At 37.7% G+C, this 22,569-nt stretch overlaps 4 protein-coding genes across 5 annotated transcripts in view; 2 read left to right on the plus strand and 2 right to left on the minus strand.

Moving 5' to 3' along the window:
- The window catches only part of snx22 (sorting nexin 22), a 10,228-nt gene extending 7,614 nt beyond the window's left edge, over positions 1-2,614 (plus strand). The window contains exons 3-6 of the mRNA XM_016537542.1: positions 1,509-1,603; positions 1,773-1,811; positions 1,910-1,977; positions 2,071-2,614. Coding sequence (XP_016393028.1) covers positions 1,509-1,603; positions 1,773-1,811; positions 1,910-1,977; positions 2,071-2,264 — 396 coding nt within the window. The 3' untranslated portion in view covers positions 2,265-2,614. The remainder of the gene's footprint in view (positions 1-1,508; positions 1,604-1,772; positions 1,812-1,909; positions 1,978-2,070) is intronic.
- Positions 2,615-3,200: 586 nt separating this feature from the next.
- Positions 3,201-5,174, minus strand: LOC107727623 (peptidyl-prolyl cis-trans isomerase B). Of its 2 annotated transcripts, XM_016537563.1 has the most exons (6): positions 4,965-5,174; positions 4,474-4,561; positions 4,300-4,325; positions 4,115-4,208; positions 3,681-3,865; positions 3,201-3,576 (listed from the first exon to the last, which is right to left on the minus strand). In XM_016537563.1, exons 1-6 carry the CDS (start codon positions 5,097-5,099, stop codon positions 3,454-3,456), a joined length of 651 nt encoding a protein of 216 aa, XP_016393049.1. In that variant the 5' UTR covers positions 5,100-5,174; the 3' UTR covers positions 3,201-3,453. The 2 variants fall into 2 exon arrangements, with proteins under 2 accessions (XP_016393049.1, XP_016393040.1); XM_016537554.1 differs by lacking the exon at positions 4,300-4,325 and having other exon boundaries at positions 4,448-4,561; positions 4,965-5,173.
- A 745-nt stretch (positions 5,175-5,919) lies between these two features.
- On the minus strand, positions 5,920-9,124 carry depdc7b (DEP domain containing 7, paralog b). Its single transcript, XM_016537687.1, has 9 exons — positions 8,969-9,124; positions 8,439-8,880; positions 8,217-8,344; positions 7,455-7,647; positions 7,138-7,376; positions 6,900-7,042; positions 6,701-6,826; positions 6,523-6,598; positions 5,920-6,231 (listed from the first exon to the last, which is right to left on the minus strand). The coding sequence occupies exons 1-9, from the start codon at positions 9,093-9,095 to the stop codon at positions 6,008-6,010; spliced, it is 1,698 nt and encodes a 565-aa protein (XP_016393173.1). The 5' UTR covers positions 9,096-9,124; the 3' UTR covers positions 5,920-6,007.
- Positions 9,125-12,379: 3,255 nt separating this feature from the next.
- Positions 12,380-22,569, plus strand: part of LOC107727635 (NUAK family SNF1-like kinase 1) — a 19,505-nt gene continuing 9,315 nt past the window's right edge. Inside the window, exons 1-2 of the mRNA XM_016537575.1 lie at positions 12,380-13,179; positions 20,615-20,735. Of these exons, the coding sequence (XP_016393061.1) occupies positions 12,970-13,179; positions 20,615-20,735 (331 nt within the window). The 5' untranslated portion in view covers positions 12,380-12,969. The remainder of the gene's footprint in view (positions 13,180-20,614; positions 20,736-22,569) is intronic.

The following is a 22,569-nucleotide window of genomic DNA, read 5'->3' on the forward strand; positions in this document are numbered from 1 at the left end:
AACTTTTTTATTTTAAAATCAAACAAGCAAGCCCTGTCCAGATTAAAAAAGTAACGCAAAAGTAACGTAACTCATTACTTTCCATAAAAAGTAACTAAGTAACGTAATCAGTTACTTTTTTATGGAGTAACGCAATATTGTAATGCATTACTTTTAAAAGTAACTTTCCCCAACACTGTTCATATTTAGCTTTAATTTTAGTATTTTCAGAATACATTTTAATTTTAGTTTAGGTTTTAGTCATTTTATTGTGTGATATTTTTTGATTTAGCTTTAATTTATTTTCTATTTCCATGTTAGTACTTAAACTTGTTTCAGTTAGTTGCAACTTTTCTAATTTTTTATTTTTTTTAATTTCAGCTTTATTTCAATTACCGAAATCAATTTTTAATAGTTTTAATAGTTCCCAATAATATATTTTAAATAGTACTTATGGGGGGTCATATTAAGGGTCATATTATGGGATACTGTATTGCACACAATCTTTTTGTATAAAGCACATTTTGGTTCGTTTTTAACCTTTATGAAGACCTGTGTTCTGAAAGAGCAAATGTATTTGGAAATCAGAGTATTCAGTATATACAGAAAAATCACACACCAAGCACAGTATATGTACAACATATTGTTGTTGAGTATTATGCTATTCCAAATATATAACCCTTACCCCTCATCGCCTTGTTTAGAATGTAGATTAGAATGTAATTATGTGAAATAAAGAATATTAAGAAATTAATACTTTTATTCAACAAGAATGCATTAAGTTGATCAAAAGTGACAGTAAAGACGCTAATAATAATTTTCAATTTCAAATAAATGCTGTTCTTTTGAACTTTCTATCCATTAAAGAATCCTGAAAAAAAAATATATCATGGTTTTCACAAAAATATGAAGCAGCACAACTGTTTTCAACTGATAATAATCAGAAATGTTTCTTGCGGCAAATATTGGAATGATTTCTGAAGGATCATGTGACACTGAAGACTGGAGTAATGATGCATTCAGCTTTGCATCACAGGAATAAATTACATATATTTTACATTTCATATATATATATACAAATATATTTGTACGAAGTATTAAATCAATTTCAGTAAGCGTGTTCAATACTTTTTCCCTGTGTTATTCCATTTTATTACACAGAACTTAATTTCTGAACTTATATGTTTTGTTTTATTTGTATGTATGGATTACTTGGATTGTTACTGACATCTGGTGAAAATTTCATGTCAACAGCACCTTTAGAAATATATTTACTGAGAAAAATGGTGATGTGTTCAATACTTATTTTACCTGCTGTATATATATATATATATATATATATATGTGTGTGTGTGTGTGTGTGTGTGTAGTATTGACCATATCTTATTCAACTTAAGTGTGTGAAAGTGTATTCTAATGTATGAAAATATGTTGCAATGTATCAATCATCATTTTAATGATTTAATTGAATTAATAAATTTAATATGTCATACTGAGGTTGTAACTTTTTTATTGGCTGCCAATTGCAGGAGATTCTGTATCGAAATGACGTTGTTCCTCAAGAGCTCCTGGATTTCCTGCAGGTCAAACATTTTCATTCGGCGAGCAAGAACTGCAGCTCTGAGTATGTATTTACCTCACTGGAGCACCATAATTGTAATTTAGCAATGTATCTAAATATTTACTATGGAAATTCAGCTAATGAATTAACAATAACAATAAGTAATCTACGTAGTAATAATATTAAAAGTGCTTTCAGGCTTGTTATTAATGCCCTAATCGTCATATTTCAGTGAAAACCAGTCAGATGACTGTCAAGAGCAGGGATACAGGTATGTTCATCCTCATCTCTTTTTAACTTGTTCATAAACTTGGAATCAAATTTAGATCAATTGATTCTGAACAGACATTGTACATTGTCTTCCTGTAGTTTTAAGTTATTCAATCAGCGAGTAGTTGGTTTCTCGGCTGACCCTTACCAGCTTGAATCCAGATCAGGTAAACCTTACAGATTGCTGTGATTGTCATTACAGAAATGTATTTTTTTTTTACACCCAAATGAAACGTTCTATTGTGGTCATTTTCCCATAGACCTCCCTGATATCGTGGTGGCCGGCGTCCTGCAGGGTTTGTACCCCAGAGACGTCAAAGTGAGTTTCAAAAAGAGCTGCGCTAAACCCAGCGGCCTCACCTCTGCACCAGAGCTGCCCGTGCATCCCAAAATCCCCACTATTACCATAAACAGAAGCAATATCAGCTCACTGCCAGAGTCACAGAGAATATGAGTGCAATCACTGCAGTGTTGCCTAGCAACTCCATCTGCTTTAAATGTGCCTTCGCATGTTTATATCGACTGAATCTTTTATCTTTAGGTTTGTCATATTTTATGATGTGAATCTCATAAAAACGGTCTAGGTCATTTTCATCTCAAAAGCTTAGTTAAAAAAAATAAAAGACTATTTTGACTGCCAACTTTACTATGCACAAAAACTAGATTTAAATGTAAATATTTAAAGTACAACTGCAATTATTAGTCATTGCAATTAATTTAATTTATGCAAATTTCAGTATTTTTTTTTTACCATATTAAAATCAAGTTTTTGTGCTTAATTGTAACTGTCACAAAAATCTTAATGGACCTAAAAAAAATTTTTTTTTTTGAATTTATTTGGTATTCATTTCATATATTTCTGAAAATTTGTATTTTTTTTAGAAGCCCTGCCAACCATATAAGGCACAAAAATATAGTTTTAAATTTTAAATAAAATCCAAATGCAGTTATACATCATTGCAATATGTTGTTCTTAATTTGATTTATACATATTTTTTTAAAGTTTTTTTTTTGTTACCTTACTAAAATCTCATTTGTGCTTAATTTTTATGGTCATAAACAAAAATCTTAATGGTCCTAAAAATATTACATTTAAACTTTTTTTGCCTTAATTTTTTATGCATTCATTTTATGTATTCATTATGTACATGTTATGTGTGTATATATGTATTTTTTTATTTCAGTGTAAAACATAAACTGGACATTTCTTCATGAAATTCACATTGCAAACCCAGGTTGTCACTGATTTTGTTTTACTGTGCCAAGATATTTACCTGTACTATAAAACAGCTTAAGCATTTTTGCTAAGGGTATTCCTATTGAATAAAGAGAGTGTCTGATTTGTTCATGGTCAAAAAGACAAGGCATTTCTTCAAGCAACACAACAGCATTAAGAAAACCTGGATCCTTTATTAAAGATATGTTTACAAAAGCAGGTTGAAGTGGGTCAGGAATCTGACCCTGTGGAATGCTGGTTGGAACTGGACCCAGGATATGCCGCTCTGCGGATCAGGACCGGTGTGTGACGTCCCGGCGAGGGGGCGGAGCTCCAATAAGCACATACACACACTCTGTTCCCACTAGCACTCTAGTGTCACCCAATTCAATCCCCTTAAACCCAGAGTCCTGTTGTCCCCCCAAACTTACTCTTTAGCTACTGCGAAAGGGTTTTCCACCTCGATCTTGCCGCAGTCGTGGACAATGACGTCCTTGAGAGGTTTATCTCGCCCATCTGTCTTTGTGCTCTCAATCTTTCTCACCACATCCTGGAAGACAGCAGGACAAGTAGCACAGTCACTGGAGTAAATGCACTTCTATGAGTATGGAGGAACACAACTTCTCCTTAGATGGATAAAGTTGAGATACTCACCATGCCCTCCAAGATTTTGCCAAACACAACATGTTTGCCATCCAGCCATGGCGTCTGGACCGTGGTGATGAAGAACTGGGAGCCGTTGGTGTCTTTGCCGGCATTGGCCATGCTGAGCCAACCAGGACCATAATGCTTCAGCTTGAAGTTCTCATCAGGAAAACGGTCTCCATAGATGCTCTTACCTACATAAAGAGGTGTTAGAAATCAGGTAATACTTCTTGAATTCAGCTTGAAGTTCTCATCAGGGAAACGGTCTCCATAGATGCTCTTACCTACATAAAGAGGTGTTAGAAATCAGGTAATACTTCTTGAAATAATAAACTGAGGTTTATCGCTCACGTCTGGCATCTGAGAGACCTCAACATACTTAAGAACATTAAGATAAAACATGGTATTCATCTTAAACAAAAGTGTTTTTAGTATTTTGATACCTCCAGTTCCATCTCCTCTAGTGAAATCTCCTCCCTGGATCATGAAGTCTTTGATCACTCGGTGGAACTTGCTGCCCTTGTAACCAAATCCTTTCTGGAAATCAAAATTGCATGCATTTAGACTCATTTTTACTGTGAATCATTAATACTGACTGGCAGAGGAAGAAGAAGAAAAAAAACTTCACCTCTCCAGTAGCCAGCTGGAGGAAATTTTCTGTTGTTTTAGGGACAGTCTTTCCAAAGAGTCCAATGACAATCCACATTTAGACTCATTTTTACTGTGAATCATTAATACTGACTGGCAGAGGAAGAAGAAGAAAAAAAAAACTTCACCTCTCCAGTAGCCAGCTGGAGGAAATTTTCTGTTGTTTTAGGGACAGTCTTTCCAAAGAGTCCAATGACAATCCGTCCTGCATCCTCATCACCGATCCTCATGTCAAAGTACACCTGGGAAAACGACCAAATCCAGAGTCACACCAGAACATCAAAAATCTGTTCTGCACATGCACTATGGTGAATCCACTTCATTAGCGACCATAAAACCCAGATTTATCATTAGACAAATATTGATGAAACACTTTTTGATTAAATTACAAAACATTTGCGTGGTGTTACCAGCCTTTGTATATTTTGCACAACACCAATGAACCTTGGTAAATGCAAAAAAAAACAAAAAAAAAACCTACAGATGGTTTTCAAGCAAAAAGCACTAGGCTACGCGATTCTAGCACGCTGAATTTAAGTGTAAACGCAACATTAAATTCGAACTGGAATTCGAATTACGTTATTTGTGTGCAATAGGCCAGACACGGCGTTGCAGTGAATGTAGAGCAGCGCAGCGTTTTTGTACCTTGGCCGTGACTTTCGGACCTTTTTTCTTCTCATCCGCTTCTGACCCGCTCGGGAAAAGCAGGAAAATCACCGAGCCGACGATCAATGTGACTGCCACCAAAAACTTCATCCTCCTCTCGCAGATCCGCACCATGAACAACCCCCCCAAAAAAACTGTATGTGTGGCGATGACTGTGTGTTAGGGTTTCAGGGGCATCCGGGGAGGAGATTTGAGCTGCGCCCAGAATTCCGCATCAACCCCGGCGAGATTTGTGCGCTAGAGCTGATCCAGGAACAGTTAAGTTAATCTACTCACCGTGGGAACCTACGACGCTGTGCGCACGATGAACTGATCTGAGAACAGGCGCCGGGAGCGCACTCCGCTCTATGTGACGTGTCCCGACCCATCGGACGCTGATTGGACAAGCGTTTGTCTGTCAAGGAATGAAGAGCCAATCAGAGTTTGAAACGCGTAAGGAATGGACGGAGCCACAGCGGCTTCTGGAGACGCATCAGCATTAAAGGCGCACGACGCGACAAAAGCACAAAGGATGCTCCTGAAGGAGTTATTCGCCATTAAACAAGAAAAGCAAAAAGGTGATGTTTGTAATTGCTCTCAGACATTTAACAAATGTAATAAAGTAAAAAATGCTTACGACATAAATATAAGTACCTCAGTACAAAACAAATACATCACAAATAATATATAGGCTACTACAAAACTTTAAGTAACAAAAAAGACTATTAGACTTCAATTCAATTCAAACTCAATTTCTGTCTTAATATCTGACATGTTGCTTTATTTCGTATTTTAACACGTTTTTGGTGTATAATATGAATATATAACAACTCATTTCTGTGTAACATTCCCACTTCTATATGAGTATTATTTATGAAGCAATGTACTTGTAGGCCTATCCCTCTAAGGTGGTGGAATAACAAATTTATGCTATTCAAATACACATACTACATTCTTATTTGACACTTAAATATGTTTATTTTTATTTATTTGGATACAAACATTCAAAAAAAGGACAAGTACATGTACAGGACAAAGTGACCTTAAACTTCAAGTAGGTTTAATGTGCTTCGTCTAGACCCAAAATACTGCATGAAGATGTCTGGATGGCCCTTATAAAACTGCGCCAGGAGTCGTTTCTTCTCTTTCAGGGAATATTTGGTGTTTTCGTCAATGTTTTTCAAGAGAGAGTACAGCTCATTTTTAGTCGAGTCCTTTATGGTCTCTGTGTACATGTCTCTTGGCACTTGCTGACAAAACGGGGTATCTAACATATTCAGAGAAAACAAATACTTCAAATCACTTGTCAAATAAAAATTATGAAAGTTAAATGGTCACACAATAATATATAAATATGCATGGCTAAAATTACTAACTGTAATTATAAAAAAAAAAAAAAAAAAAAAAATGATCTGAAACATTAAAGGGTGACAAACATGCAAAAAAATAAGAAATCAGGAAGGGGGCCAACACTTTTTCACACCACTGTATATATAATTACTAAAACTGAAAATGTAAAAGCTAATTTAATGCTAAAATAACACTGTAAATATCATACCAGTTTTGGAAGGATCTCCGTGTTTCACAATGTCATCCAGTTTCTCACTGACTAGTTTGTGAAGAGAACCTGGAATCTAATAAAAGCAAGTATGATGATGCAAAACAGCCACAATTAATTATTTCTGTATTATATCATTATTGACCAATGCTGTCTTAATTCATTAAATAAAAGAAACCTTGAAGATCTCCTGGTGGTTGTCGAGCATGAAGAGCATCAGCAGGTCTGTCTTTTCTTTCGTCAGACTCTTGCTCTGGATGATGGCTCTGGTGAATGTCTTCTTCACAACCATTCGATTTTCAATCTGAAAATCCAAAACAAGTGTAAATAGGTGACAAATGTATGAATAGCACATCACATGTATTATGACTCCTTACTTCTTTGTGCAGCTGGACGTTTGCAGCATCTGCAGCTGTGGCCATAAACTCCAGCAGCCTGCGCAGTTCCTCGCGTGCAGACGCAGACAGCAGCTTCAGCGTCAGCTGCAGGACTTCCAACGCTCGTTCAAACTTCCCATTCACTAGATATAAAGGTAAACAGAGGAAAAATTGCCACAAAGCCACAAAGAATAGTTGTTTATTGGAAAGAATGAATCATTTGAGGAGCGTTATTCACTCAGGAGTTCCATGATCTCAGTGTAGACGTCTGCCATGCTGTCACAGAGGAGAGGCTTGCGCTCCATGTGTCCGTAGTGTTTGTCCAGCACATGGAACAGCAGTAGTTTACATTCATCCATCCCCTGGCCATCCACTTCCTCACAGGAGAACTTGGGCAGCTCTCTGCTCACCTCCACCACAAGCTGATCCGGAAGGAAATCCAGCAGGTCTATGGCTGCCGACAGCCAAACATCAGCTCTGGGTGAAGGAAAGCGAATTAGGCCTATCTGAGCCTCATGGTTTGATTTCTTGAGTTTAAACTTGAAGATGTCTCACTGTGATTCTTTGAAGGCCTTGAGAACCTCTCGTTCGAGGTAGTTGCTGGTGTAGAGAAGGTCAGGCTCACTATTACTGCCACGAGAGGGGGGCGAAACAATCTTTGCGCAGTTCAGCACTCCCTCCAGCAGGGGGAGATCTATCAGCTGAGACAGCTTCCGTACGGTCTGCTCGTGCCACACCTCTCTGACCACTGAAGGACAGTTCATATAAATATTGTAAAAGTTGCACCTAAAGGCTTTTTTGAATGGTCTACTGATGTTAAATAAGTGTATATATATATATATATATATATATATATATATACACACACACACACACACTACATGTCTATATAGTAGGCATAAATTCCAGAACAGTTCAACCCAAATATTCAGATGTGTGCAGCACATTTTATGGAGGACTGTTTCCTGATCCTGGTAGAGTAGACTACAATGCCGACTGTTCTGACTGAAAAGTACGTTTTCATTTTTAAAGGATTTGCCACTGACGATTCAAACCGAGTTTTGAGCAGTGTAGAGTAGCGCTTGTTGTTTGTCATTTCTCCGATCACAAATACAGACATGGTTAAAAAAATAAGGTTGCACTATGAATAATAATAATTATGAGATATAAGAAATAAAAGTTACAATATAAAGTTTATTTATTTACATCATTCACTGAATTAAATATGCAACATGAAAAATAGTTGGTACATAACAGTCCATTACAAACACAGCCTTTGTACCTCAAACATAAGCAGAATCTGAACAAAGCTCTTACCAGATGGAGGAAGACATTCAGTGGGAGGAGAACCGACAAGTCCGGTCAAGTCCAGCTTCTCCATGAGACGATCCAGCACGTGGTCTGGTTTCACAGGTGTACTATGAGAGAATAACAGGATGTCCTGCCTAAAAAGGTAAAAAACTCCAATCATTAGAATTCAAATTTAGAATAAAATCATTGAATGCTACACCATAAAACATATACAGTGATCTGAAACACCTGCATGGTGTGACGTTCATCAAACTCTCTTCACTGGGAGGGAAAAGCGCCATTTCCAACACATCCAGGCATGAATCCTCCATCTTTAGGAATCTGTAGAGGCTGCTGCTGCTGTCCTGGAAGCCTGCTGGTTTACTGGTCTTCCCCAAAACTTTGGTTCCCACCACCTCAAACACCTTACAGTCCAACAGCACCTGGCACAGCCTCGACACCATGGCTCTGGAGACCTGGGCATCTCCAAGAACCTTATTCTGGGTCAGATAATCCTGGATAACATCCACTGCATCGGAGCCCAGAAAGCAGTTATCGTGAGATCTCAGATGCTGCCTGCGTTTCTTGACCTTCACTTGGGCTTGTAGAGCAGCAATGACGTGGCTCCAGAATTCTTTCTTTTCAACCTTGTTGGTTTGTAAATCTTGAGTTCTGTTGATCAATCTGTGATCTGAACAAACACACAAAAAAGTATTTTACTGTGCTCTTAAGTGCTTCAAATGAAAACACATGACCTTAAACCATAAAACAGATGTTACCAAGAGGTGTGTTGAGGGGACTGTAGAATTTCCCCACAATATTTAATGCAGCAACTTTATCCTGAACTGAAGCCATGTATTCGTTTCCTCGCTGCAGATGTGGCTCACACTCATCAAGCCTTCTCATTAATCAACAGCAGCTCATTAGCGACCTCTGCATGATTGGCTAACAGTGAACCAGTGAAAATTAGTGCAAAATAACAATACCCAGATGCAACACTAGATGGCAGCTAAGCATCTTTACATAATTGAGGATGCATTTGGAACATCACATTATCATACTGTCTACTATATCTGCAGTGTACAGTTTAAATATTGTGCACATTATGCAGATTAGTTGGGATTAAATGTATCTAGCAAATTTATCTAGATTTACTAAATGTGACATAATGTGCAGTATACAATTAAAGCATACTATAGTAGGTTATGTATCCCTCAATGCAATCCCATCCACTGTGCAATGATAATAATTGCATTGAATGTAATGTCAACCATTATTAATAATTTCTTTTTCTTTTTTTTCATTATTTGATTGGCTGCTATGATTAAATACATTTTTACACAAAAGTAGACTTAAAAAATGTAAAATAATTGTTTTGTGATAAACAATAATATGTTTTAACGGTCATGTGACAACGATATCTATCTATCTATCAGTTTAGCTATTTAGCTGTCTGTCTATCTATCTATCTATCTATCTATCTATCAGTTTAGCTATTTAGCTGTCTGTCTGTCTATCTATCTATCTGTCTGTCTGTCTATCTATCTATCTCTCTATCAGTTTAGCTATCTATCTATCTATCTATCAGTTTAGCTATTTAGCTGTCTGTCTGTCTATCTATCTATCTGTCTGCCTATCTATCTATCTATCAGTTTAGCTATCTATCTATCTATCTATCTATCTATCTATCAGTTTAGCTATTTAGCTGTCTGTCTGTCTATCTATCTATCTGTCTGTCTGTCTATCTATCTATCTCTCTATCAGTTTAGCTATCTATCTATCTATCTATCTATCTATCTATCTGTCTGTCTGTCTGTCTGTATAGTTTGTAATATTCTATAGGTTTATTGCTGTCTCTCTTTCATGGCAGCTGTTTCTTTTTTCCGTGTCAGATTGATCTCTCCTGTCATCGTTTGAAACGAAGGATGTGTTTGTCGTATCACTTTCAGGCTTACACACAAACACGCTCTCGCTGGAGAACGCAGACATGTGACCCACGATCAAACGCTGGTAATATACCATTCTGTTATCTGCATTTCTCTGTGGTCACCTCAATCACTTTCTCTCTCACACACACCCCCACGTCTTTCTTTGTCCTTTGTGGTTCCTGCTGTTTTTAATTTGTTAAGTGTAGGGAATGTTTCTGTGCTGAACTTGAAATAGTTGTGGCAAAAACTCTGCCAGATGCCTGAGGGGCTGAAAATACCTGAATGAAACATCTTAAAACAAATCTTTTCTTTGATGTCCAGGAGAAAAATGAAATGTAATGTAAGGATCAAGGAAATGCTAGCATATAAATAATTCAGCAGTCCTTTTGTTTGAAATCTTTGTTACATAATTTTTTTTTCAGTACTGTCAATCACACAATACAGGTTAGAGAGGGAATCTAGTACAATCTTAATCAAATACATTCTATACATTATGAGAATCATTTTGCTTTTAAATGGACAGACATAAAAACAAAAGCTTGAATTTAAAACATTCAAAGAAACAAATCCTGATTCAAAATTTGTTGATTCAAACATTTGGATGATCTGAATTCGTTTGCAATATATTAAGACACATGATGCTCTGGCACTGCTGAGCTGAATAACTGTGACCTACACATGCATTTCCACCGCTAGGGGGCAGTTTGTCTCCCATGATACCTGATTCCAGGGTGCATCTGAGGCCATGTTTCATCTGAGATGCAAATCTTGGAGCAACACACATGCACACAGTTACTGCTCGAGTCTGAAATCCGCTGCCCGACCGCTCACCACAACACAGGACCATCCAGATTCTCAGTGCTCTCCAGATCAAACAAAGACAAATGGCTCAGTCTGGAGTCTGTTTGACTCAAACTTCCCCTCCACCAATCAGTGGCTAAATTACACCATGCAGGATCCAAACAGAAGCAAACAAAAGAAAACAAAGCTGATTGGCCGAGGCAGAATGTGCAGGGTGAGGTTTCAGGCATGTCTGACTGTGTCTGAGCTGCAGGTGATGCATTCTGCAGTCAGGAGAACAACTCAACTGCATCAGGAATATTTAATCTGTACATCTCGGTTTGGTTATTTCAGGTCAGCTAAACTTGGTCAAAGTTGACTGGATTATTTATGAGGGCCATAACCCAAGACATGTGGCAACATTTGGCTCATGAACAAAGCTGGAGGCATATTTGTCGCTTTAAATCATTAAATACAATAGACCTTTGCTTTTGGACCTTTGAACATTTATCCAAATGAATCTGACTCCATGCTGAACAAATGAGCAAAACAGTTCTTATGCAAATTATTTTGCATCAGAGCTTAAGTGCTCCATGCATGTTGATCTAGTTTTATATAAAAAGGCAAATTTGGCCCCCCCAAATAATTAAATTAATAAAATAATTAAAAAAATGGTGAGAAATAAAAATGTGAAAAAATGCAGAGTAATAAAGAGGCAAAAATACTAATTAAAATAAATGTGTGTATAGTTTTTATCTAAATAAATAGTTATTTTTAAATAAATACAGGCTTTTCTTGACTTAATAAAAGTGATTGGAAAACATTTTATTAGAAATAAAACAGTAAAAATAAAGAAAAAATCTATATATTTAAATTATTTAAATAAATCTTTATTTTAAAATAAATTACTGGCTTAACTTACAGTAAATAGGGCATCAACTGGGCATTAATTATAATAATAAAAAAATAAAGAATAGGTAAAATAAAGTTAACATATGTATGGAATTTATCTTTTTGTAACTTTTTAGCATTTTATTCTTCATTAAAAAGAAGGAAAAAATTGCATGTATAGTATTATATGTTTCTATCAGAATTAATGCCCCAGTATTAATTATACAGTATTAACCTGTATTATTATATAAATGTAATATAAAAATAATTTATAAATATAATATAATAAATATGAAAGTGTTACTAGCTATCTAATGTACATTTTAATTCAAATACATTTCAACTATTAAAATATTTGTATTTAATATAAATAAATATATATATATATAGTTTATCTATTCTATATTCTGTATGATATTCTCTGCATAAAGTCTCAGTATAGTGGGTATTAATATAAAAATGACACTTTACCTTTCTGTTTTCCCTCAAGTAAAGCAGAATCAGAAAATCAGCAAAAATCAGAGTCACAGAGAGAGAGTCTGAAACACACACACACACACACACACACACACACACACACACGAATGAGGGTGATTTACGTCCAGAACGCCGGCGTGGTCGCTGCTTTCTCACCTGAGATTTTCTGCGGTAGATTGAAACAAAGGAATAACGGAGAAATCATGATCGAACGCGCCACGGGAAAGAGAACACGTCATAACGGAGTAGGATACGTCATAATGGTATAGAACGCGTCATAATAGAATAGTGCACAATAGATACATTGTCGTTCTAATTGTGAATGATACATTGTAGCAGTTTATAAGTGCCATAAAACCACATGGCACGTGTTCATTAGTTTCTTTTTAATAATATGCCTTTTTAGTCCGTTCATAGCCCTGTTTTATCGTTCATAATTAGACTGGGATTATTATTTTCCTTTAGATAGCCTACCATAGCCGGCTATAGGTAGAATAGATAGACACCTCATTAAAATATGAGTCATTATTGACAATCATAAATTACTTTATATGTTAACATAATAAACCTTTGCATTGTAATTTATTTATTTATTTATATGCTAATTAGCTATATTAATTAGGTCTTATATTATCAATATTTCAAAGCATTTAGTCAAGACATTTAAACATAGAGGGAGGTGTAAAATATCATCCTCCCACGTGATGGAGACACAAAGGCCAGGTGACCCGCCGGGCCCCTCAGTGGTGGCGGAGGCCCCTGAGGGCCCCGGTGAGGTCAAACGCAGCAGCTCTGGTGTGAAGAAACATCATCACAAACACAACCTCAAGCATCGCTATGAGCTGCTGGAGACCCTGGGGAGAGGAACGTACGGCAAAGTCAAGAAGGCCATCGAGCGCCATTCTGGAAGAGAGGTGAGAGCTTCAAGCATCTGATAAATAAATAAATCTAATGTAGTGGTTATACATCTGAACTGCTATCCAGAAGGTTGCAGGTTCAATTCCCGCATTAAGCTCTAGCTGAAACATACTGTGGTGGTACATAGTAATATCAGATGGAAATGCCATGATACATTGATATATACCAGTGATTGAACTTTTGAATCAAAGAATCATTTGATAAATGAACATAGAACTGGCCTGGATCTTGGGCCGGCTGTAGTTTGTTGTTTAGGGTATCAGCTCTGCTATAAAATCGGTTGTTGTGTTTGGCTCATTTCGGTCCATCTCATAGGAATTCCACCCCACGCGTGTGCGCCGCATGCATTCGCTTGTGCAAGAGCAGATGTTTTAAATCTCATGTAAAGTTGCTCTAATAGCCCCCAATGAAACACATCACTCTTCAACCAATTGACCGTTTCTGTTGCAGTTGGGTTCAAAGGTCACTGCTGACCACTCGCCGTAAATAATAATGCGACCAGTGCCAAATGTGTTAGAGAACTTGAGTTCTGAAACCTCGGGTCGCTAATGAACTCTGACTTAGATGCTAAGTTCTGCTGTGGGCATTTAGGTCAGGCAGGGCTTTAGTGTTCGTTTGTTCATTAATCAAACATACCGGATTCGTTCGGCACGCTTTGGCACGTGGCTATGGTTGTTGTTTAACACTGTCCTCTAAATGGCTCAGTCACCACAGAACCTGGAACAGCTACTAGGAGCAATGAAATCTTTCCATTCTGCTAAAGTTCCACCAAAAATGAAAATTTGGTAATTTACTCATCCTCATGTCAGTCTTAAAAATTTTGTTCAAAACAGCTCTTTCACCTTGAGTAGATTTGTTCAATGTTTTGAGGATAAACATTAGCATCTTGCTGATTTGACTAGCTTCTACCAAGTGACTGATGAACTTGCATTAAAATACAGTAGAATTTGATTGGATGTACAGCTTTTGATGACAGATGACACAGGAATAAGCTAACTATGAACGACTGTATAGCTAGTTATGTTTTGTTATTAGCATTTAGCTTTGTTTTTTACCTCAAGAATAGATCTGCAACCCATTCTAGCAGTTGAAATGCCCTCTAGTCATGTATATTTCCATGGAAACACTGTTGTTGGTGGCTGCTGTTATGGGCTGTAAGTAGATATATAGCCATCTTTTAGTTTAATAATTTACAATCCAGGCTAGTTCACAACACATACAGCCATATAAACACACACACAGGTCTAAGTGTATTGGTGGGCAGAGTGCCATCAGAGTGTTAGCAGGCTGTTGAAGAAAGTATGAGCGCACGCTAACAGACCTAAAAATAAAACTGTGCACACACTACACAACACATACATGTTTTTTCATTTACCTCAATCTCAGACGCATGGACAAAACATAATTTGTCATGCGTGTTTGTGGGCCATAAACATAAAGTCACTCAGGGAGACATGCGGTGTTGTTTTTTGGCATGAGTTTAGTGTGCTTAGCAGGAATTAGTAAGAAAAACTGTTAACCGGCCAGACATGCTGTCTGTAAAGAGTTACAGCACAGACGTATACAAACATACATAAATATAACAGACATAGAAACCACTGATAACTGCTATAGAGACTAAACATTAGTCATCACAGTCTTAAAACACGCCTACACAGATACAGCACTGCAAAATTTTGATTCTTTCTCCTATATGTGATAGTTTACTCAAAAATGTCAGTTTTGTAAATATTTAATCACGCTCATGTTGTTCCAAACATTGTGAAACACAAAATAAGCATTAGCGCCCCTTTGTGGCATCGCTGAGAATGCAGTGTACTCGCATTGCGTTGTGACACATTTTAGTGTGACTTCACGCTTGCATACGTAGAAGCGATTACATACTTGCATTTCACATTTTGCAACACATTTTAAAATGGCCTTGCATACCTAGAAGCATTTGCATTCATTTTGAAACACGTTCGAATGCAACGTTGCATTAAATTGGCTTTGCTTGTCTAAGAGTATTTGCATTTGAGTTATAAATTGCATTCTGATTTTCTAGCCCAACAATGTTTGAAATAGCACTTTTGTACTTTTGTACATTGCATCATGAATAGCAATGAATAACTTGCAAAACTGATCTTTTCTGCTGGCATTGTGTTAATAGTGTTCTGATACATTTTAGAATGCTACAATGTGAAATCACACTTGCATACTTGAATTGAATTATTAATTGCGTTCTGATACATTTTGCTTTCACATAGTTATGAATATAATTTTGAAAAATGACACAATGCAACATTGCAATCAGTCGACCTAAGAGTATTTGCATTTGCCAACTTGCATTGCATTATGAATTGCTTTCTGAATAAGTCTTTGTGTTCGCATTTCGATTTTTATTTAGCGTAATGATCTTTTAAATAGAGTTTGCGTACATGCATTTACATTTACATACTTTTTTTTTTTTACTTTTTGAAAATTGCACTTATGTACTTAGAAGTTTTTGTGTTCGCATACTTGCATCCCTTTTTTTTTTTTTAGCGAAATTATCTGCATACATAGAAGCGTTTACGTTCGCTTACTTGGATTGGGTTATGAATCGCTCTGAATAATGCAAGAACGCACTTAATTGTCCTTGCATACCTACAAACATTTAAAATTTTCTGCTTTAAATGTGTTAATGGTGTTCTGACACCTTTCAGAAATTGCATTTACATACTCAAGAGGCATTTGCGTTTGCATTGTTATAAATTGCGTTGACACATTTCACTAGAAAACACACAAAAACAAGCTTTCACACCTGAAAACGTTCATGTATTTGCATAAATTGTATTTCAGGCCTTTCAGTATGTCATCTGTCGTCTAATTTGCGTCTCTTTTATATCTCCAAAATAATTTTAAGAGACAAAGTTGATCCCTAAATCAAACATAACTGCAATCTCCATTTAATCTCCTGAGATACGAAAGATCAGCCTCAGAAAAATAAAATATTCCTTTGTGTCATTATGTTCAACTCATATCATATTTAGTGTAGTTCCTCTAGGTGATGTCCCTTGCTAAACAAACAAACTGAATAACGTAATAAAGCTTTACTGTTTGTTATCACGTACACAGACAAACAGAAGGTTCTGACTGTTGATATAAGCAACAATCCAGAACGGCATTTTCCTGACCTCTACCCCTAAGGCACAGATAACCAAAGACATTGCGTAACATATTCTTCTTTATGGCTTTACCAGCCTCAGATTCACCATAATGACCTGAGCAGACAGACAGATAGCATGAGTGTGTGAGCTCTCGCACGTATGAGCTCGTGTTTGCATTGCATTTGTGGGTATCTGAATCAATGTACAAACAAGATCGGATGTCCACATAACGGTCAGCATTCCTTCCACAGTGTGTGATGAATGGGTCACATGTCCGTCTGAGTGTGTGTTTGTCTGTGTGTGAAAAGGTCACTGTGAAAGTGCGAAAGCAGACGGACACTTGAAAGGCCATCTTGAGCAGGAAATGAAAACGTTGTTGAGAATTAATATCCTGTATGGGGGCCAAAACAGTCTGATAGATTGTAGTGGCTTTTAAATTCTGATCCAGGGTCAGTTAGACGCTCATATCTGAGTCTCGGTCATCAAAGGTAAACTAAACAGATCTCTTGTTCATAATTTGCTTTGTGTTCGAGTTTTCAGATGTTTTCCGAAGGGCGTGGCGACATCTAGTGGCTTCCGCTGGCAGAACAGTTTATTTCATGAGAAGAATTAGCAAATATACTATCAGACGCGTTGCTGGAATGTTATGCAGTGTTTTTGTGTGGTGTTAGAATGTTGGCTGATTGGTTGGTGGTTGCTAGGATGTTTGGAATGGTTGCTAGTGCTTTTGGGGTAATTGCTAGTTGGGTTTCAAAGAGGTGGAAATTTCTGTAAATTTCGATAAACGTTCCAAAAGTTTCTGAACGTTTCCAAAAACTCTGGAAATTTGCCAGAAATGTTCCGCCCCTTTGCAACCTAAATTGCCAGGTGGTTGTTAGGGTTTTGGGTGGTTGATAAGTGGGTGCTAGGGTGTTTGGGTGGTTGCTAGGTCATTACTAAGGTGGTTGTTAGGGTTTTGGGTGGTTGATAAGTGGTTGCTAGTCTGTTTGGGTGGTTGCTAGGTCATTACTAAGGCGGTTGTTAGGGTTTTGGGGTGGTTGCTAGGGCGCTAGGGTTGGTGGGTTGTTACTAGTGTGGTTGTCAGGGTTTTGGGGTAGTTGCTAGGGCATTCAGCATAATTGCAAAAGTGTTTAAGGTGATTGCTAGGGTGGCAGGGGTGATTGCTAGATGGTAGCTAGGGCATTTGACGTGGTTGCTAGGTATTTACCTGGGTGGTTGTTAGGGTTTGGGGTGGTTGATAAGTGGGTGCTAGGGTGTTTGGGTGGTTGCTAGGTCATTACTAAGGTGGTTGTTAGGGTTTTGGGTGGTTGATAAGTGGTTGCTAGTCTGTTTGGGTGGTTGCTAGGTCATTACTAAGGCGGTTGTTAGGGTTTTGGGGTGGTTGCTAGGGCATTCAGGGTGGTTGCTAGGGCGCTAGGGTTGGTGGGTTGTTACTAGTGTGGTTGTCAGGGTTTTGGGGTAGGTGCTAGGGCATTCAGCATAATTGCAAAAGTGTTTAAGGTGATTGCTAGGGTGGCAGGGGTGATTGCAAGATGGTAGCTAGGGCATTTGAGGTGGTTGCTAGGTATTTACCTGGGTGGTTGTTAGGGTTTGGGGTGGTTGATAAGTGGTTGCTAGGGTATTCACGCTGATTGCTATGTGGTTGCTAGGGTGTTTGGGTGGTTGCTTGGGTGCTAGGGTTGCTGGGTGGTTACTAGGGTGATTGCTAGGGTTTTGGGTGGATGATAGCATGTTTGTAGTAAATTGTTTTTTGAGTTGTTGATAAGTGGTTGCTAGGCTATTTACATTGATTGCTATGTGGATTCTAGGATATTCACGGAAAATTGCTAGTTTTGTGTTAAGGTGGTTTGGGGTGGTTGCTAGGGCATTCAGGGTGATTGCTTGGGTGTTTGAGGTTGTTGCTAGGAGGTTGCTATCAGTTTGGATGGTTGCTAGGTGGTTACTAGGGTGGTAGTCAGGGTTTTGGGAGGTTGCTAGGGAATTCAGCATAATTGCAAAGGTGTTTGAGATGGTAGCTAGGGTATTTGGGGTGGTTGCTAGGTATTTACTTGGGTGGTTGTTAGGATTATGGGGTGGTTGCAAGGGCATTCAGGGTGATTGTTAGAGCATTTGAGTTGGCTGCTAAGAGGTTGCTAGGGTATTTGGGTGGTTGTTATGTTGCCTGGGGAGATTGCTACATGGTCAATTTTTTTACATTTGATTTAATTAAAAAGTAGCATACCTCTACACAAGTTTTGAGGTTTCAATCATGTTACATGACAAAGTATAATACTTGTTCAAATCCCTCTCTTTGCAAACACCATTAATGAAATACAAAAACTCGTCTGCGCTTTTATTGGTGCTGTATTCTGTTCATTTGGCTCGCAGACAGATAAACAAATAAAAAGTTCCGCTGGTCAGAATCCTGTTACTACCTCTGTGGGAACGCTGTGATTTTTTTTCTTCCTGGAGATTATTTTAAACTCTTGCTCCTGCTGTGTTTGAACAAACTGCAGCATTAGTATTCCTGCTGTCTCCAGCGGACCTGGTGGGAGGTGAATACCTTCAGCTGCACATAACTTCATGAGCTCATGGAAAACACTCGCTGATGGCTTTCCAATAAAGTGCAGGGTTTGCCCATTCTTCTTTTAGAGAACTGGTCCTGGTTTCTGGATTTGTTTATGTCTTTTTATTCCACATAATCAGTTTTGAAGCATTCCGCTAGGGCTTTCCTTTTATGGATATAGTCGGTGATTTACCTTCAGCTCCTCGGAAACATGTGGTTTTGGTTTCTCCAAGAAACGCAGCGGTCCGCCTGCTCGCTCACCATTAATGAGAAGACACGGGCTGTTCTGAGAATGGAGGAGTGGATAGACATGTTATAGGGACCGTCATTGTGGGTATGCCATCACAAAACAAAAGGAATTGACAAAGGGCTTCCTCTTTTCCAGCTAAGCTTTGTCATCAGCTCACTCATTGTTCCAGTTGTTCTTTAAATGGACGTGTAGCACACGCCTGGGAGTGTGCGATAGGACAGAAATAGACAGGAAATCACTACCCAGATATAATTTCCTCTTTCCTCCCCATGACATCACAGTCAACAGGGCATCTCCTCTTTGCCCACATCACATCTCCAGTTCTAGAATGTTCGTTCTAAAGTTCTAAAACTCCAGAGGAACTGAGTGTGGAACATCATGGCCTTTATTTTTTTAACATTTAAATTTTTTTTTTTTTAACAATACAAAAAGGTATTGTTTGATTATTTCCATGAATTTTATTAATGTGAGTGATGAAAACTTTTTATCTCACAATTCTGACTTTTTTTCTCAGAATTGCATGATATAAACTCGCAATTACGAATTATAAAGTTAGAATTGCATGATATAAAGTCACGGTTGTGCTATATATTCAGAATTGCGAGATATAAGCTTGCAGTTCTGAGAAATTAAGTTAAAAATGAAAAAGGTCATTGTGACTTTATCTCACAATTCTGATATTTTTCTCGCAATTGCAAGTTTACATGTCACAATTCTGACATTTTTTTTCTTGCAATTGTGAGTTTTATATTTCAAAATTCTGCCTTTTTTCGTGTATATCTGACATTTTTCTCGCAATTGCAAGTTCATATCCAGTCAATTATGATTTTGTAACTCATAATTGTGAGTATATCTCTCAAAATTCTGGGGAAAAAATAATTACGATGTCAAAATTACATCATGTAACCTGCAATTGCGAAAAAAGTCAGAATTGCAACGTAAACTCGCAGTTGCAAGGAAAAAAGTCAAAATCGTGCAATAAAAAGTTGTAATTATTATTTTTTTATTCAGTGGCTGAAATGGGGTTCCATACATATTGGAGCCTGTTCAGGTCATGTGATCATATAGAGACATCAGTGCAGTGTCCTCAGGGCCCACAGAGCCGAATAAACACATGAGAGCGCTTTCATTCCGCTTCCAAACACTGCACCCTCATTCCCCCCCAAAAAAACATCAGGAAAATTACACAGCACAAAGGCTGAAAATATGCTCAGCCGTGATGTGTGTTTATGGGATAATTCTGTGTGTGCGTGTGTCTGATGGGATGATTACACCTCTCTGTCTGAAGAATCTACTCAGGTGTTTTTCTGACATTCAGAAATAGAATGTTTTTGTCAGAGCCATGGCTAAGTGGTTAGCTATGGTGCTAATCCTGGCAATGCGAGTTCTAAGCTAACTTGAGTCGTTTCCTGTCAAAAAAGTGGCATAAAGTTACTAAGATAAACATAACATTTTTATTATCTTTTGACACAGGAAAGATTTAAACTTAATCTCTCTCTTCTCTTCAGGTTGCCATCAAGTCTATCAGGAAGGAGAAGATTAAAGATGAACAGGACATGGTTCACATTCGACGAGAAATCGAGATCATGTCATCCCTTCGCCACCCACATATCATCTCTATATATGAAGGTATCTATCTATCTATCTATCTATCTATCCATCTTTTCAAACTCTGTAATAAATAAAACATACAATTCTAGTGAATAATTAATAATCTTTCATTAACTATTAATAGAGTTGTGTTGTGAAGGACAGTAAAAGCTTTATGTTTTATTCATGAAATAATATTCAAATTAAACTGGATCAGCCACAATGTGAATGTGACTTTCCCCACTCCTGACCAGCATGTGTTTCAATGGTTAAGATCTCCAGTGAAACTCTATGTTGATGATTTCTAAAGACATTTTTGCTGCCGTCTGGTTTCTTCTGCTGAATCTGTGCCACGGTGGGCCTGGCGAGCTCTCGGCACGCTGAATCGACTTTTTTCGGCTCAAAGTCCGTCTGGGTTTATAGGGCAGTTTATTTTTAAAGAGTTGCCGTGTTCATCTTTGTTCTGTGTTGTGGTTGGCCTGACTCAAAGAGGGAAGAACACCTCTTTAAATGAGTCTCTGGAGTTACCAGCTCTTAATGAGTCTCTGGAGACTCTTTTTTTCCCCTTCTCGTGTCTGGCTTTGTCTTTCATTGCTCCATTGTCAGAGTGTCTTTCTCTTTTAATTTTGTGTGGTTTTAAATTATGTTTATGGGTTTGGGCTGGTCGTGGACATTTGCAGATAGAGGAATGAATGTGAATTGCTTGCGTACCAGTTTAGCTAACTTTCCCAGAGGAGCATTTTTATTACTCAAAGTTAGCTCTCTGATTGCTCACAAGATTTAGAGTCACAAGTATCAAAAGTTTCTCAACTGTTTCTCCTAAAATTCCACACAAATTAGACAATTGTTGACATATGATAAGAAAATAAAGCTATAGAATTAGATGAGAAATGTTCAAGCTCATATTGAGATCTCAGAATTTTGATTCCAGACTATTTTGGGAAATCTGAGAACAGTTTGAGACATTTGAGGACTTTTTTTCAGGAGAAACATCTGAGAAGCAGGAGACTTGAGCAAAGTCTCCTTTTAGTTGCATTTGAGCTCATTGTGATCTATGAGAAACAATTGAGATGATCTCATTTGGGATTTTCCTTTCCTACAGGCTGCATATCACTGTCGAATTTATGGCTGAGCTCCGATATTTAGCATCACTGTGAGAAGACTGATTTACTCTCTTTTGACACAGTAAATCTGTGTTATGTTAACTCTGTTACCCCTCTCTCTTTAAACTGTATTTGCACAATCCCAGAAGGCCTTGCACTTGCATTCCCTGCTGTTCTGTGGAAAGCGATGGCGGACAGGAGAGATTCTGTAAAAAGATGAGAACCGATTCTGGATGTGTGACAGGAGCCGGCGGCAGCGCCAAATGCTTGGGTGGGGTGATGCGTATGAGGATTTTTGGGGTTTTGCAGAAACAGCCACTTTCTGCTGCGTCGGACTATAATTTGCTGTGTTTGTTCCTCTGGATTTTTCGGCTTCTCCCGGTCGTTAACGGATTCTGCTGTGACCTGCTGAACTTTCTGGACTGGCCACTACAAAACAAAGTCTTTTCATTTTTATGCATCCAGTAGTTTTGTACTTGTACTTTTTCATTGTCGGTTGCATTCTGAAGAAACAAGGCGCCACCGTACATTTTTATATTTGACTGGACGCCTCCCTGTTGAAGCCTTGGTCTGTGTAAACTAGACATGGGTCACGTTAACCAATTGGTCAATTACTGAGGTCTACAACTTTATCTAGATATTTTCTTAAAGGGGTCATATGATGTTGCTAAAAAGAACATTATTTGGTGTATTTGGTGTAATGAAATGTGTTTATGTGGTTTAAGGTTCAAAAAATTTTGACATTATTTTGCACATACTGTACATTATTG

The sequence above is a fragment of the Sinocyclocheilus rhinocerous genome, unplaced genomic scaffold (genome assembly GCF_001515625.1).
Source record: "Sinocyclocheilus rhinocerous isolate Xijiao unplaced genomic scaffold, SAMN03320098_v1.1 scaffold1605, whole genome shotgun sequence".
NCBI lineage: Eukaryota > Metazoa > Chordata > Actinopteri > Cypriniformes > Cyprinidae > Sinocyclocheilus > Sinocyclocheilus rhinocerous.